The sequence below is a fragment of the Lampetra fluviatilis genome, chromosome 31, assembly GCF_964198595.1.
Source record: "Lampetra fluviatilis chromosome 31, kcLamFluv1.1, whole genome shotgun sequence".
Lineage (NCBI taxonomy): Eukaryota > Metazoa > Chordata > Hyperoartia > Petromyzontiformes > Petromyzontidae > Lampetra > Lampetra fluviatilis.
The window spans coordinates 11971668-11990052 of NC_136305.1; the positions used below are offsets into that span (position 1 = coordinate 11971668).

At 50.2% G+C, this 18385-nt stretch overlaps 2 protein-coding genes across 2 annotated transcripts in view; both read left to right on the top strand.

Moving 5' to 3' along the window:
- OXSR1 (oxidative stress responsive kinase 1) overlaps positions 1–3038 on the top strand; it is a 28266-nt gene extending 25228 nt beyond the window's left edge. Inside the window, exon 18 of the mRNA XM_078871153.1 lies at positions 351–3038. Coding sequence (XP_078727279.1) covers positions 351–425 — 75 coding nt within the window. The 3' untranslated portion in view covers positions 426–3038. The remainder of the gene's footprint in view (positions 1–350) is intronic.
- Positions 3039–5575: 2537 nt separating this feature from the next.
- Positions 5576–18385, top strand: part of LOC144943397 (very-long-chain (3R)-3-hydroxyacyl-CoA dehydratase 2-like) — a 39690-nt gene continuing 26880 nt past the window's right edge. Inside the window, exons 1-4 of the mRNA XM_078870756.1 lie at positions 5576–6012; positions 8737–8854; positions 9475–9493; positions 9817–9905. Coding sequence (XP_078726882.1) covers positions 5843–6012; positions 8737–8854; positions 9475–9493; positions 9817–9905 — 396 coding nt within the window. The 5' untranslated portion in view covers positions 5576–5842. The remainder of the gene's footprint in view (positions 6013–8736; positions 8855–9474; positions 9494–9816; positions 9906–18385) is intronic.

Here is an 18385-nt window from a genome sequence, read left to right on the forward strand (position 1 = left end):
AAAACATGTGTGTAACCTGTGTCGCACGCGTGCTTGTGTGTGTGTAAGTTGTGGGGAGCGGTAGTGTCGCGGTTAATGCGCTGCGCTACGAACCCAGCTTGCCGAGTGCGATTCCTGCTCACGGCTAACACCAGTAACGATTATCTGAACCGGTCCTGGGCCTCTTCCTAGGTCGACTCAGCCTCGTGAGTACCTGGTGCAGTGTGTAAAAACATCGCCACTGGGGAGACACATGCAGTCGGGCGTGGTGTTGGCCACCCACCCCCTCGCATGCCGTGCTGGCCTTCATAGGTGCCCCAACAGTCTGTTAAAGCTATACGGGGAATATTTGTTTCTGTCACGTGTTTTAGGCGTCGGGCTGCGAGGGCTCCGAGATCCCGGACGACGTGAAACTCATCGGCTTCGCGCAGCTCAGCATCAGCTAGGAGCGCAGCGATGGCACCTCCACGGGTGTCTCCCGCGCCAGCAGCACGACCCGAACACCGCTCTTCTCTCCTTTCATTTTTTATCATTGATTTTCTCCGGATGGCCACAGTTTTATTTGAGTAACATTGGGCTCATTGTAAATATAAAAAACTAATCATTTAACGATGACATTTTGTCCACGACGTGCAAACTCATAGGTGCGCTGCACATGGCTGCTGCGGCGACACGGTGTTAGTCTTTATAAGGCTTCGCATGAACTCCCTCGGCATCTTCACTTTTCAATCTCCCCCAGAGGCAAGGGCAACAGATATGCCATAAGATTTTTAGACTATGCATAGTATATAAAATGTTAAACCAATTTAAAGGAGAATTAAAATAATGTAAGTATTGTTGACCAACAGTGCACAGCTTTTCGTGGGGAGACACAAATATGAGAATGAAGACACTCCATCCTTTACGAGCAACATGAGCCTGCCAACTCAACGGGCTAGTTAAGCTATATCCCCATAGCCGTCATCCCAACCCGAACTGCGAAGCTAGCCAGCTAGCCGCAATGCATACCCTAGCCATAGCTCTTACCCAGCTAACTGTAATCCCACCCATGCCCCCTAACCGTATCCTTTCTATCTGTGATTAACCAAAACAATTAGCCACGACCTTCACCCAGCAAACTGCAATACTCTTGATCTGACCCCTTCCCTGCTTGCGAGGCAGCTTTTGCTGCCTACGTGGATAGCCCCTGTCCCAGCCGGCCACAGCCCGGATCACCCCGGGCGGCTACGATCATCGAGCTGGCAAGGCCGCCGTCGCCCAGGCCCCGCCGTGTTGGGAAGAAGCACCTTTAGGTGTGGGCAACATAGTACTTAGAACCCTCTGCTTTTATAGAACGTATTAATAACAAGTCGGCATGAGAGTACAACACTAAAAGAAACGTGAACACGTATAATTAATTACACTAACGGGGTTAGTGGAGGTGCGATGGCAAGATTGTGGATTCGGGTGAATCTTGGTGGGGCGGTGGCACCGGACGGCGCGAATTGTGACGGCGCGCACGGAGGGAGGATCGCTTTAGAGGTGCAGGCTGCCAAGCGCCGCTGTCCGCTAGGCCGGAGAAGTGAGCATCCCTCATCGTGCGAGTGCGTGAGCTGGGGCTGATGGCAGCGTGGCCCCTCGGAGACTCGCTTTACTCTAGACGTGCCGTCTCTGCGTGTGTGTTATTGAACAATACGTGTCAATTCCCGCTGGTTTCCACAATAATAAAACATACGTTTGCTCTACAACATTGGATGTTACATCTTATTTAAGGGATCACGGAGAACACTGCAGTCTTGTTCATTGAGATCGTTAATTTCAAGTTGAAAAAATATTGTTCAAGCAAACACCGTGTGTATTTATGCAATTTGTCACCTGTATTGGATGATACTAGGCTCAAAACGAATACCATGAGACGCGTTACTCTAGCACTTGTGGAAACTAAAGCAATGTTCGTGTTGAACAGCTTGCGTCGACGCAAATTTGTATCCCAGGTTGTGTTTAAGGGGGCAAGCGTGGTGCTCGTTGCAGCGCGGCTCGCATGAGTGGCTCCTCCCTTTGCGCGGTGGCCTTCCCACACTCGACAGCGCCTTTTGTCTCGCCGCTATCGGAACGCTCGCGATAATCCACGGAGCAGCATTGCTTGGAGGGCTTACGGATGGTGCTCCGCTGCTGAGACCGTTCCCATTTCTGACACGAGCGGAGCCCGAGCGGTTGCACTTTGACACAGAGCGGTAGGCTCAGAGGAGTGATAGACGGTAAGAGATTTAGTGTCGTCTCGGGTTCCAAATCGATCCCCAGAATTATGTCCCATCGCAACTCCGGGAACCTCCGGAGTGCACATTGCAGTGTGTACTGACCTAGGTGGTTAGGTGAGTAGATTAGTGTGAGTTGAATTCATCTTTACATGTCCAGATCAATATTCTTACAGATACCTTACAGTGTTTGGGACCCTAAGGAATCATGGCATTTGGCTTAATTTATAAATCAATGGAAACTGCCTCATTGGCCAGTATGGGCATGACTAATGCACCTGCACTCAGCTGGGTTTCGTACCGACTCTGGGAATCAGAAACTAAATGGGGAAATGGTTGCTTTCATTGCACGCATTGCAGCACCATTCAAAACTGTGCCCCAATCATATAAAGGGGGGGTTGGGGGTGGGCTTGCAAACAGGGTCAGGCTTTTCTGAAAAGCGCTTTATGTTATTTGCAATGTGACATTTTACGTTGGTTGTTGATTTAACCGTTCACATTTAAAGGTGTACCTTTTTTTTAAAGAATGTGCTTCACTGATGTGAATGGGCAGGGAGATGCAGGATGCAGTGCCGTGGCAGTGGAGGCTCGTGCAATGCAGGCCTTGTGGGCCCTCGTGCCGAGGCGACGTTCCCGCGTTAAAATCCGGCCCGGCCACTGCTGCCCCGCAGCTGCTTTTTGGATATTTTGCCTATTGCTTATGAAAGAAAAAAGATCACTTAAGTGAAATTTAAAAGGTGGATTACTCATCACTATGGTTTAGGCTATGGTTATTCTTCACTGCTATGGTTTAGACTAAAAGTGTGGACCCTTTCAGTTATGTGAAAAAATAAAAGTCCTATTAAGTTTTTCGTTTTGATTGTGTGCGTGGGAGAGGGGGTGCTGTGAAGAGTGCTGGTTTGTGCAGGCTGCTCCTGCTGCCTTACACAACAGCACAGCTACTTGGACCAGAGAGCTTAGGGGGGTTCCTGCAGGATTAGAAGGATGCCCTGGTCCCCCCCCCCCCTCTTTAAGAACAGGGGGGGAGGGGGGCTGCACTTTTTAACAACCACCAAGGGCACTCTTCATCTGCAAACTCCAGAAAATTGCGCACTTCAGTTGGTGGCTGGCGTTATAAGTGGACTGCGACCCTCCAAAGCGGTGTTTCTCAAAAATGGTTTGCCCCGTGGACTACCCATGATAAAACGCATTAACTTCTCTTTAAATAGCAGCAATACAAAATAATTTATATTACTGAAACATATTTTTTAAAAAGCAGCCATAAGGTTTTTTAAGAGGGGTGTCTGGGACACTTAGATATTAGGGTTTGGGTAGTTTATATCGGGGTCATTTATCTAACTTTATTTTAAATGAAATATAAGTAAAATAGAGTGTTTGAAACGAAAGGAAAACTGTCATTATTTCCGGATCAACCTGCATTTATATCAGCAGCTTGCGGACCACACTGAGAACCACAGCTCTAAAGAATCGCGCCGCCCCCATGGTCGTCCCCGTGATACGTTGATCAAACATCTCTCGAGATACCGGTGTATTCTAGATTTGAAGCTTTTGTGACTGCCAGGATTCATACTCTTAGTATTTTTCGGTAAAGTCACCGGTGTATGGCAGCAAAAGCAGTTTATGCAAACGCTGTCGCAAGAGGTCACGTTTGGTGCAACGGTCCTTCGCTAACTATGCATGATGAATGAAGAAGGGAATCTTCCTCTGCTAGGAAAGGTCTTGGCAATGATAATTTGACATCGTCTTGCTAGGCTTGCGAACCCCCCAATGTGGTCTTGCAAAGACTATATTGTCTGGTCTAGCAGTTGTGGGGTTTTTTTTTTTAACAGGACCTACACTTCTGTACAGGCCTGGTCAATGCCAATGCTACCAAAACATACTTTGGGTTTTGGGGACTGACCGTCTGCACACAATAGTTAAGGACTTTCACGATGATGGTAGAGTTGGGTAAAGTCAATGGAAGGGCTATTTCCTGTCTACCTTGGTGTGGTCGTGATGTCGGCTGGTTCCTAAACTATTTGAAGTCTTGAGCAGGCATCTAGAAACATTCTGTAGCTGTACCAGTCGGATGTTGGTGCAGACACAGTGAGAGGTCCATTGGCTGCAGGTGGCCAAGGGATTGTTGTCGACTGGTCAACCCTGCTCGCTGTGCTGATGACTTTGTAATTGCTGCTCACTGAGAATTCGGAGACTCGTGGAGGTCTCCCTGATATACATCCACAGCCGTATTAGCTGCAGTGCAGAACTTCAACTTCCCCTCGGCATTGAGCTGTGATGGAGGAAGATGCCAACCCCAGCTGCGAGCGATGATCAAATTCGTACAACTTTTAATTGCTAGCTCAACCCAGGCTGCATAATGCAGCATCGAATGTCTGTCATCTATGTACGTTGAACTTCTTTCGAAAAAGTACGTAGTCAATCGTGCTGAGAGGTGTGGGGAAGGACAACAAACTAAACACAAAGCAGTTCTAAAGAAAGAAGTATCCAATCTAGATTTAAAAGTGCATAGCTCGAGTGGCTTCCTAATATCGGAAGAGCGTTCCAGACGGTCACAGAAGCGCATCTGAAAGCGCGCGATGCAGTGGCCGTCTTTTTTGATGGCCAGCCAAAAGTCGCTGCTGCGAGGACGACCGCAATTCGCGTGATGGTTTACGCTCATTGAGATGATCAGCAAGGTATTGTGTGTAATGCGCGCGACCTTATAATGTGTGACCTGTCCTGTTGCTCCACACGAAGCGCCGAGGATTCTCATACACAATCATTGTCCTTTTTGTCTACGCTTCCTAAACGTGGACCCTTTACAGCCAGCACACGATGCTGGCTTTACACATTCAAGCCGACCTGCCTACAGTCTCAGTTTGAGTTGAACGAGGCTTTGATGGTGAGGAGTTTACATCAACAACAAAGCGAAGGAGCCAATAAGCAAGCCTTCAACACTCCACGTTGCTTCGAAGTTGCACCCGAAGTGTGGCGCAAAAGCACCGTGATGAGATCACTTATTGGCGGAGGGGTCGCCGTTGTGTGCACGTGTGTATGGAAGTCTGTAAGCTGTGCCAATGCTGTTCACGTGCAGGGAGTACACGTGGCGTGGCGAAATGAACGCTCAGGAACAGCACCGTGGGGATCGCGTCACGTCGCGAACTCTACACCCGTCCACTGATGGTCACGGCACATTGACAACCTTGCGAGGTGGAATGCGTGAAGCGCAGGGTGGTGGCGCTTGTGGTGGGCAGCCGTTGTTGTAGAGGAAATATGGTCCGAGATAAACGTATTGCAAATGTTTTTATCGGCACCAAATGTCGGTACAAATCTTTTCCCGACACCCGAACACAGATGCCAATTACGGGACAGGTGGCAACCGACCTCGTCAAGGACACTGCTGGGGCAGCTGGAGGCAGTCACCACCTCCTCCCTCATCTCGTCCTCTCCTCCCTCCCCCTTCATCTCCCCTTTCCTCCCCTCCCGTCGTCCTTCCCTCACCTCTCTCCCTCCTCTCCTTTTTCTCCCATTGCCCGCTCATCTTCTCCTTCCTCGCCTCCCCCCTTCCTCCTCTAACTCTGCCCTCTCCCCGCACTCCGCGTGCCCTCGTCTCGCCGGACTCGCTGCTGCTGCTGCGGCTACTCGGGGCTATGGTTCCGGGCGAGGCGGGCGCTGCCGTTGAGGCGGCGTCACTAGCGAATGGCGACAACAAGAGGGGGGCAACGGCGGCCGCGGCCGCGGTGGCGCCCGTGGCCCCGGCGGGGAGCACCGGCGTGGCGACCGCGTGGCTCATCTTCTACAACGTGGCCATGACGGCAGGGTGGGTCCCCTCGGCGCGCTCCCCTCTCGACAGAGCCGCTGCGGCGTACGCACGGTGCACCCCTCTCCCCCAACCTCCCTTCAGTGCGTGGAACTTCGCGGGAGAACCTGGCGGGTCCCGTTAAAATTAACCGCGGGACCTCGGTGGGATCGGGGACCTGGTCCCCTGCGCGGAAGGGGGGGTCCGGGCCCCCCGCCCGCACCGCCTGGGCTCCTGCTGACGGGCGAATTGCGCGGCCAAAAATAGCGACACGGGAGCCGAGTTCAAGACAGCTGCTCCCATCGAGAGGAGGAGGAGCTGCTGGGGGGAAGGGCGGAAGGAGGGACAGCCGGACAGGTGCCCGCGGGCATGGTCATCTCATCGGGGGGATTGGGTGCAGGGTCCCTCTCCATTCTTACACACAGTCCCAACGCTTACTCACCACGGACACACGGCTCCAACACTGACTCACACCACGGACACACGGCTCCAACACTGACTCACACCACGGACACACGACCACAACACTGACTCAAACCACGGACACACGACCACAACACTGACTCACACCACGGACACACGACCACAACACTGACTCACACTACGGACACACGACCACAACACTGACTCAACCCACGGACACACGCCCACAACACTGACTCAAACCACGGACACACGGCTCCAACACTGACTCACACCACGGACACACGACCACAACACTGACTCAAACCACGGACACACGACCACAACACTGACTCACACCACGGACACACGACCACAACACTGACTCACACCACGGACACACGACCACAACACTGACTCACACCACGGACACACGACCACAACACTGACTCACACCACGGACACACAGTCCCAACGCTGACTCATACCACGGACACATGGAACCAACACTGACTCACACCACGGACACACGACCACAACACCGACTCACACCACGGACACACGACCACAACACTGACTCACACCACGGACACACGACCACAACACTGACTCACACCACGGACACACAGTCCCAACGCTGACTCATACCACGGACACATGGAACCAACACTGACTCACACCACGGACACACGACCACAACACCGACTCACAACACGGACACACGGCCACAACACTGACTCACACCACGGACACACGACCACAACACTGACTCACACCACGGACACACGGCCACAACACTGACTCACACCACGGACACACGACCACAACACTGACTCACACCACGGACACACGACCACAACACTGACTCACACCACGGACACACAGTCCCAACGCTGACTCATACCACGGACACATGGAACCAACACTGACTCACACCACGGACAGACGACCACAACACAGACTCACAACACGGACACACGGCCACAACATCTACGAATGGATCACAGAAGTTCTGCGGTGCCTCCAACCGAAGGCTTCCTTTGAATACCACGTGGCACGCTATTCTGCGAGAGATCCACCGGTCGAAGAATCGGAACGTACAGGAGGAGCCCCTTGAATATGGCGGTGGGTCACGTTCTTGGAAAAAACGCGATATTCAATACTTCGGCCTTACCTAAATAATGGGGCGGGCTACACGGCAACGAAATAGACGCAACACAATTTAAATAAGCACTGTACTGTATGCCACAAATTTTAAACAAAATTATTGAAATAAACACGTATAATACCCTATACAAGACACATTCCTGGAGAATAAATAATATAAATACTGAATAAATACCGTACTTCCAAATGATGATTCAAAGCGAATGTGTGTTCGTGATGGTTAACGCACTGTGCTATGAACCGGGCAACTCAAGTTCAATTCACGCTCACGACCAACACCAGTGACGATTATCTGAACCGGTTCTGGGCCTCCCCTAGATCGACCCAGCCTAAAATGAGTACCTGGTTTGGTGTGTAAACATCGCCACTGGGGAGACGAAGGCGGTGGGGCGTGGTGCTGGCCCCCCCACCCCCCCCGTGTGCCGTGCCGGGGTGGGGAGCTGGCACGCTGCCTGCCGGACTGCGCAGTCACTAATGGAGAGGTCAGGTGGGAGAGGCGGGGGGGCTGAATCGGCCACTGAACGGCATGGCGAGTTCGTCTATCCTAGCTGATGAACAGTAAGGGTTTTTTTGGGTTAGATCGCGTAAATATATAAATGTGTCGTTAAACCCGCCACCACCAGACACAGCCAACTAGTGAGGGTTGGTTGTCACGTAAACAGAACGTGTCAATTCGTCACTAGTCCAGCACACCGGTTGTGTGTTGGAGAGCCAAGCCACATTTATAATCTCAGTACGACGTTTCGCCAGTAATTACAACTTGCTTCATCAGGCGAGTTGTAATTTCTGGCGAAACGTCGTACTCAGATTGTAAATGTTGTGGCTTGGCTCTCCAGCAAATCGGTGTGCTGTACTCGTGACGAATTGGCCTGTTTTGTTTACGTGACAAACCTTACTAGTTGGCTGTCGGGTGGTGGCGGGTGTAACGACACATTTATATATTTACGCGATCTAACCCAAAAAAATACATGTGTTGTGGATGACATTAATCGCGAAAATCCTGCTACGTGTTAAACGAACAGTAAGGGTCTTTCCTAGAATTTCTGAAAATACCACAGCCCACCGTAGCCCGGTGCTCGCACTGCTGTAGATGGGTCATGATCGCCGTGCATGGTGGTGGTTCAGAATCTGTCTTGATCGTCAGCCCTGCTGCATTGTGTGCACGTGGTGGTGTAGATGGATCGTGATGTCGGGGGTGATGCTGAAGCACGCGCTGCTGCAGGGCACCGTGCGCGGCGTCTACCGCAGTGTCGAGAAGCCGCTCAAGCTCTTCCAGACCGCGTCTGTCCTCGAGGTGCCGGTCCGCGACGCTCACAGCAGCAACTGCAACAGCAGGAGCAGCGGCCATGCGCTCATCCTTCGTTTGAACTAGGGATGTTGAACGCAAACCGATAACCGTTTCGAGAACTGCCTACCGGTTCTGAAAGTCACGCACCGGTAACCAATTCCAGTGGTTTTTTAGCCATGAATGCACTGATTAAACTTGCCATAGCCGTGTAGCCATTACACGGCTATGGCAGCTCCCCTTGTTACCCAGGTTAAAAGTTAATTAGTTTACATTTAATGCTGGACAATTTTACGTGTGTGATAGAAACCGGTACCCGGTTTTTACCACTTTTTTCACGTGGTCACGGTTATGCAAACATTGATTTTAACAACCCTAATCAAACCAATCTCTCATCGCGCTCCCACGTGTTATCGGATTTACAGCGTGTGGGTTTGTCGTGATTATTCTGAGTTTTGCTCCACGTGCTGGGAGCTTTCTCAGCAACTGAAGCGTAACGTCGGACGTTGTGCGGAAACGCACGCGGTGACAGCCCGAATGCACAAGGGGGCGCTGCACAGCACCACCACAGCGCGCAACTCGCGGTCCCAGTAGACGTCTCTAATTTGGAATTTTGCTGTCCTTGGCAGGTCCTCTACTCCTTTTTCGGTGAGTAATGCACTCACTGACAATTCGTGTTCTTCTGTTTCGAGGGACTCGATGCACACTTCTGAACCAATCACAAGGAAAACCTAGCATGGCTAACCAACGCCAAGAACCACATCTGTATAATTTCGGGTGAGATTGACAATGAAACACTTTCACAGAGGTCGGGAGTTTTTTTAAAGGGAATGTTATGCTGCTTTAACCACCGCCAAGCGTGTTCTTGCCGGTTAGAGCACGAGTTTGTGCGTTCAGTTGTTCCTGAATAACACGGAGGCTCCCTGAACAGATCGGCCTGCCAGCTTGTTGTTATCGCTCTCTGCCCCCAGGCATCGTGCCGTCGAGTGTGACGCTCAAGGCGTTCCACGTGTCCTCGCGAATCTTCCTACTGTGGGCCGTGGTGCACAGTGTGAGAGAGGTACCGAAATTATAAACGCCTCCTTTGAACTTAAAGCTTTCGTGACTGCAGGAATTCATGTTCTTGGGTCTTTCGGTAAAGTCACATCGCAACACAAGCAATCGTCATCAGGAGAAAAAATAGCAGGAAAGCTGCTGAGGCAGGATGTTTTAAATCATCCTGCCTCAGCAGCTTTCCCGATATTTTTTCTCCTGATGACGATTGCTTGTTTTGCGATTGAAACGTAGTTTTGTTTATTTTTTGTTATTTTCGTTGAACCTATCTATGTGACTTTACCGAAAGACCCAAGAATATGAACGCCGCCTTTCTACCATTTGTCTCTCCACGGTGTTGTTTTACATGACCCATTGTCCTTGATGGAGTGCATCTTAGCTTGACTAATTCTATAGATGAACACGCTGAGCCAATTTTTACAGTCTCATCATCAGAATAGTTAGGCTATAGTGAGCCAATGCTTGTGAGCTGCCATGTGTACCCTCTCTGTGGGATATGGGCCCTGCGAAATACAATCAATAAAATACAATAGAAATACATGTCCCCAAATTTTTCTCTCCATATACAAAAATATTTTTTCTCCAACTTTTTGGTCTCATGGACTTTTGGGAGTGCTCATTATCAGCAGAATTAGTAAAATACATGCACGCTCTGGACTGGTTTCGACATTCAGTGTCTCATCAACACACATACTCGGGTGCTGCGATATAACGATATGTCACATATTAGATCCACAATAATCGTTTGTCTGTTTTTCTAACGATCATCATATTGCGATCACCGTTGCTCATCCTACTTTTCTAAACTATTTTACTTTCTGAGGTGGCAACATAGAAGTCACGTGAGATACGAGAGGCTTGAACTGATTTAGATGGAGAGATACAGATGTACCTCGATACACGTTAATTTAATTTATGGTGATTCATTATGTTCGTCATAAATTAACACATTTTTATTTCTCGTTTGTTTAGATATTAAGTTTTTTTGTCAATTATATAGTAAACCCTCGCTATGCGCGCATTCTCGATTCGCGAGTTTCGCATATCCGTGAGTTACTAAATGTTTACCGATTCCCTATTCGCGACACCGGGGAGGTATGCGCAGAATGGTACATTGGAAACTGCGAACATTTGGCACGCCTCATCGGCTGCCCGCTTAGTCCTCAGCACTTGCAGCAATCCCGCTCTATACTCGCTATTGTGCATTTTGACTTTATACGTACTTAATCTATTCGTTTATACATATTGGTGTAAATGAGTCGACTGTGAGGTCCATTAAAAATAAGGCGAATGCAATTGGATAAAGTGTATGCGGCGAGTGCTCCCCAAACACCTGCATCTCCCGAGGGAGTCATCCTCCTGAATTCCTCACCACCACCTCCATCGTTGTCAAATGATGATCAAACGTAATAAAAACACATTGTTCTTTTATAATGTATTATTTACTTATTATTCTTATTCTTATTAAACATTTACCATTCCCCCCCCGCCCTCCAAATTATCGCTCGTACTAGGCACGTCACCCCATTTTCCCTCATTGGAACGAGGTTTCTGCATTCGTGAATTCTGCATTCGCGAGCGTTTTCAAAAACGTAATTGTGAGGGTTTTCTGTACAATTTTGGTGGGGTGAAATTTTTTAAAACTAAATGCGCGTTTTGTCGTTTGTCCGTTCGTGCATTTAATACCGTTCCAGGCCATTCTGGCCGCCACCATTTGTAGCTTCACCACGTGTTGTTTACAAGCCGGGTAGTGCAAACTACTGTACCACCATGCTTTGAACTGCACGTACTGTAGGTACAGTACTCCCCAACAGGGGGAGGAAGACGCTCCTCCTGCCCCTCCCCAACAGGGGGAGGAAGACGCTCCTCCTGCCCCTCCCCCACCCTCCCTGTCAGCCCCCAACCTCAACACCTCACAACCACGTGTATGGCAGTTTCAAGTTATAATGCAGTGTGTTATTAATCCCTGTCTAGTTATTCTCCATATTTAAGTATGAAAATATCTTAGTATATGTTGAAAAGTGTTATTTTAGTAGGCTTTGAATCAGAACATATTTTCTTAGGAACGCATCTTTGGTTGACGTACTGGGATATATTTCAGTTTCCAAGCGTGTCTCGCTTAACGAGCGAGATGCATTCCACGAAAATTGCTCGGTAAGTGAAAACTCATGAAACGATCGTCATTTTCCCATTGACCCCCATGTTAAAAGCTGAGATAAGTTTCAGCCCCAACTTTTTCCACTCTTGAACAACGTTAAATGTGAGAAATATACATTATAATCTTGACTTAAAGCTTTCGTGACTGCAGGAATTCATATTCTTTTGGTCTTTCAGTAAAGTCACGTAGATAGGTTCAAAGAAATGAACACAAACTACGAAGTTTCGATTGCAGCACAAGCGGTCGTCCACTTGTGTTGCGACTGCTTGTGTTGCGATCGAAACGTAGGTTTTGTTAATTTCCTTGAACCTATCTACGTGACTTTACCGAAAGACCCAAAGAATATAAATTACTAGTGGGAAGTACCCGGCGTTGCTCGGGCGAAAAAGACAGACACACACATCGACCTACACACACTTACAGACATTGACCCACACACACAAAGACATCGACTTACACACACATACATATAGACTCACAGACATCGACTTTAGATACACATACACGGAGTTACACACACACATGGACAACAACAACCGCCATTCGCCACTTAGTGGCAGTGACGTCACCACGACGCTTGTGCCAGGCTATGTGCACCTTGAGGCCACGTGAAGTGTCGAACGCCCACTGGCAGGAGGTCACGGGGCAGATCCAGATGCCACAGGTCGACTGAGACGACTGGCTGATGCACCACCTGTGACCCCTACTGTGCCAACTAGCTCCGCTCATTGTTGTGAGCGTTGCTCCTCCGCCCTCCATTGTTGTCGGAGGGCAACTGCCTCCAACTGCCCAGTAACGTCTTTCATGAGCCTCCTCCACAGAGGCCGATCTTGACACCGCTGGTACCAGTTATCGGCAAGTCCACTCAGCTCCACATCCTCCTGTACCTCATCACTCCATCTCTTCTCTAGCCTGTGCCGCGCCTGTTTAGCCCCCTCGATCCGGCCGAACAAAAGCTGTTTAGGCATGCGGAGGCTGGGCATGCGGGCTACATGACCCAGCCAACGCAACCTTGCCTGCCGGAGGAGCTCACTAATGGGACTTTGCCCAGATCTTTCAAGGATTTGTGAGCTCCTCACACAATCCAGCCAGGTTAAACCCAGGATGGATCGTCGGCAGGCCAGCCTAAATGTTTCTAATTGGCGAAGATGCTCCATGAGGGGGGTCCATGTTTCGCAAGCGTAGAGAACGGAGGGAATGACCATCGCCGAGAAGACCTGAAGCTTCGTGCAGAGCGACAGACTAGGTAGCTTCCACACAGCGTTGCGCAACTGATGAAAAGATAATGCCGCTTGACTGATTCTGAGTGAGACCTCTGCTGTCAAACCGGAGCCGGTCATGAGCTCAGTGCCCAGGTATGGGAAACTCTCCACTCTCGCCACAACTGCCCCATCACCGATTGGGAGTTGTGGGGGTGGAGTACACGATAGTACAAAATACCCAGGCAGGTGCTTAGTTTTGGTGGGGCTGATGGTAAGACTCCACCTCTTAGTGGCACGCTCCAGTTTCAGCAGCAGCGCCACCAACTCCTCCTCTGAATGACCAGCAATTACCAAATCATCGGCATACATAACGTGGTTGACCAATAGGGAGCCATCCCTTGACCGCACCCGGGCATCGATCAGCCTCCCATTGTATCTGTACCAGATGTAAAATTATCTGGTACAACCATCAAAGGCTTCACGAACTACATGGTCGAAAAATATGTTAAATAATGTGGGAGCCAGAGGACATCCCTGTCGCACCCCGGCCATGTAGTTTTACCCGGGCCCGCTCACCATCATGAAGGTCCTTAATGATTGTGAGCAGAGGGTCAGGGACTCTGAAAGCACGAAGAACAACCCAGAGCCCAGGCGTACTGATGGTATCATAGGCCTTGACCAGGTCAATAAAGCAGAGATGTAGGTCTTGTTGGAATTCCCTACACCTCTGCTGTAGCAAATGGACAGAAAATATGGCATCTGTGCAGAACCACCCTTTCCTGAAACCACATTGGGGCTCCGCAATCCTCTCCTCAGCGTGCCTGGCAAGGCGATGTAGAATAATCCTTGCCAGGACCTTTCCCGGCACACTGAGGAGTGAGATGCCCCTGTAGTTGTCACAGTCTGTGCGGTCCCCTTTCTTAAAGAGGGGGACCACAAGGACATCCTTCCAATCCTTGAGAACCCGTCCAGTGTTCCAGACTGTTGTTATGATGTCATGTAGGGCAGTCTGTGCATAAACGCCACCCTCCCGTCAGCATTTCGCTTGGGAGATCATCTCTGCCCGGTGCTTTTCCTGGTCTCAGACTCTGGATCGCCTTTAGTACTTCCTCAACAGATGGCACATCAGCCAGCCACTCACAGGGGGCGACTTCTTCCTCCAATATTTGAGGCACCGCAGCTTCAGCAGGGTCATCCCCACTTTGTCCCACGATGTTTTCCATGTCGAGGGATTTCCCCTCCCCCAGGACTTCACAGAAATGCTCAGCAAATCTGCAAACCTGTTCCTGGTGGTCGGAGATCACCGTTTTTTCCCCTAATGATGGTAATTGGTGTGGCGCTGCAGGTTAATTTTTTGATGGAGTTAAATAGGGATTTGTGATCGCGGGCCATTGAGGCAGACTCCATCTCAGCAACCTGCGACCACCACCCATCCTTGCAGCATCTTACGGCTCTCCGAACCTCCGTGCGAAGGCTGTGGTAAGCCTCCTCATTCTCTGACATGGGATGCTGTAGACGATTAGAGTGGGCCTGTGACTTTTTCTCGGTCATCCTGAACACCTCCTCTGTCAGCCAGGGTCTCTGGGGAGGTCTGGACCACGTACCCAAAGCAGCTATTGCAGCTGCCTGAGTCACAGTCCTAAACCTCGCCCATTTACCCTCGACATCTGGAGGGGTGGGGGACGATGCCAACCCCAGCCGCAAGCGATGATGAAATTCTCGCAACTTTCATCACCTAGCTGAGACCAGGCCACCTTAGGTTTGAATGGGGTCCTGGGTCTACACCCACCACCGGAGTGGAAGAATGGCAGGCGCATCTTACAGATGACAAGTCGATGGTCAGAGGGAAGATCAGCTCTCTGGTAGGTCCTGGTATCAAGGACATGGGCCCACATCTGCTGTTCCATCACTATGTCGTCCAGCAGGAGTTCTTGCTTGGACCCGACATGCATCCATGATGTTGTGTGGATGTGCCGGTGCCGGAACAGTGTGTTGGTAATTACAAGCCCATGGGCTGCACAACAATCTAGCAGCCTCCTGCCGTTGTTATTGGGCTGATCTGGCCCATGCCTTCCAATCGCTTCAGACCAAGTGCCAGCATCATGACCAACTTGGGCATTGAAGTCAAACAACAAGATGACTCTATCCCGAGGGGCCACCTTAGCTTGCACCTGTGACAGGCGGTCATAGAAGGCATCTGACTAATCGGCCTTGCCTGCATCCCTCCATGGATGTTCGTCTTCGGTGGGGGCATAAGTAACCACGATCACCACTCCTCGCCTCCGGTTGATGGGAAAAGTAGCCTGGGGCTTACAGCTTCCCACACCTCACCGCCATGCTCCCACGCCCCCTTCATTCTTTTGTTCAGAAGAAAAGCCACTCCCTGTTGTTTGGTATTCTCCTGCCCCGAGTAGAGGACTGTCCACCCCTCATGGTGGCAGGAGCCAGAGCCGGTCAATCGGACCTCATGAATACCACAGAGATCCAGGCGGTACTGTTCCAGGTCCCGACAGAGGAGTGGCAGCCTCTCATCCGCAGTGAGCATTCGAACATTCCACGTGGCCATCCGGTAGTGGCTTTTTGTTGTTTCTAACACACACACACATGCGCCTACACACACACACAAAGAAATGGCCTTACACACTCACATGGAGGCACACACACACACATAGACTGACACACACAAACATTGACTCTCACAAACACACATGGACCCTCACACACACATCGACTCACGCACACACACATAGACTCTCAGACACATATCGACTGACACACACACACATCGACTCACACAAACAGACACATCGACTCACACGCACACATGTACTTAGACAGACATAACCAATTAAGAAATGTACTATTTTAGTTGTAAAATCTTAGTTGTCTACGCATACACAAAACACGCACACATCGACTCACGCACATTCACATGGACTCACACACCCACACATCGACTAAAACACACTCATGGACTCACACACACAGACACGTCGACTCACACACGCGCACATATCGATGCAGACACACACATGATAATTTAAAATAGAAGTAACCTAATTGTAAAATATTAGTTGTGTACACACACACAGCACGCACACACATTGACTAACACACACACAGCGACTGACACACAGAGATATAAACACATGTACACACATCGAGTCGCACACACATCGACTGATACACATGTAATGAGTGGCTCCGACACAGTAGAACTTCAAGTTATTTTTTAATAAATTCTTCGGTACAGCTTCAGGCTCTCTCTTTGTCGCTGCGGATGTTATCCACTCGGGTGGCTGCGCTGCCCCGCGCCACGTGGCGCTCACCCGCTCACCAACACGCCGCTGGCTGATGACGTGCTGGGAGCGGCTGAGCGGCTGAAAGTCGAGCCGCCACGTGGCAGGTGGAGATGCGGGGCAGCAGCGACGGGGAGCTCCTCTTGATCTTCACACACCGACCCCGCACGCTGCAGCACCCCTGGCTTATATTCACCCCCCGGTGACTAAGCCCCGCCTCCGGCCACGCCCCTCTTGGAACCTTCGGGAACGTTCCCGAGGCTTCCCTGGAGGATCCGCCCCATCAACTTTACCCCAGATATAATCTCTACTGTAGATAAGCCGTAGCTGTATAACCAATGTATGCCCCACAATATTACGGGAGATGGTGCTCACATTACATCACCCACCCCCGTGATGAAAAATCTTGCCGTCCTGGCTAAGGAAGGGTAAAACGTAATATATAGCGCCATCAACACCAAGTATGGAACAACTGGAAGTAGAAGAAGGAACAAAATGGCAAACACTATATGCATGGCAACAACGCCTCGGAAATTTAAAATATCACACAATTCAGAACCCAGGACTACTCAAGAAAACTGCGACGTTCTGGACCATGTCCGCATAGCCGGCCCATCCGCCAGTGGCAGAACAAGCCCAGAGACACCGGCCGGTGGAAGGGGTGGGCCAGGAGAGGGCAGGACAGCCGGATTCGGCGCAGGTGGGCACAGCGGGACAGAAACCTCCAGTCCTTCTGTCTCAATTAAGGGCGATGTGGGCGGCAAAGAAACAGACTTTGGAAGATCACCTTGCACAGGGGCAGCAGACCTGTTGGCCACGTCAGGCACCGGGGTTCTAGGATTTTGAGATGACGATGGCCCAACGGGAGCAACAAAAAGTTTCATTCGCTACGGGTGAACGAACCAACGCCGGCGACCGTGGCGAACGTGGACACACTGAGGACGCAAAACCTCGACAATCGTCACAGGGCCCTGCCATGGTTTGTGGAGTTTGGGAGAGGTGCCCATGGACACCTGGGGGCAATGGAGCCATGTCGTATCCCCAACCGACCATGGCATGTCGGATTTAGATCTCCGCGTACAATGCTCATTCCGAGCCTGGGTCTTAGAAGTATTCAGTCTGGCAGCCTCCCACGCCTCCGAAAGGTGCCGAAGGGTCTCTTGGATGTGGTCAGAGAGTCGACGTAGGAGGTCCGACCGGGGAACCCAATTGAACATCAACAGGCAGCACGTTCTCCCTCCCATACATGAAGAAGAATGGTGAATATCCCGTCGAAGCGTGAGGCGCCATGCGGTAGGCCGAGAGGACGCAGTATCTGCAGATCCCAGTCAACCTGCCGCTCATTAACCGTCTGGCACAACATTGCGGACAAGGTACGATTTATATTCTTAGGTTTTTTCGGTAAAGTCACGTAGGTAAAAACATTAAAAAGTTAAATAAAATAAAAATAAAAATCACGACGTTTCGGAGGCAACACAAGCTTCCGTCTTCAGGTGGTACCATCACAGCCACGACAGCTGTATCAAGTAAATGAGAGATTTCAGGAGTTACCACTGCGTTTATATAATGGTTGGAGAAGGTGGTGGGGCAAGGGCCGCATACTTATTATTAATATGGTAAGGTGAGACTGCATAACAAAGGCTGAGCCTTTGTTATGGAGAGGTGCGGTTTGTGACTCAACCTGTAACAGGGAGACCACCACTAAACATGGTAAAACAGTAATGGTTGTCTGTCAAATAAGATTGGCAAATAAGTGTAGTTAAATCTTTTTTGCATGGTTAATCACATCTTTCCAATGATTACTCAGTTTGTAACCGTCATCACGGTT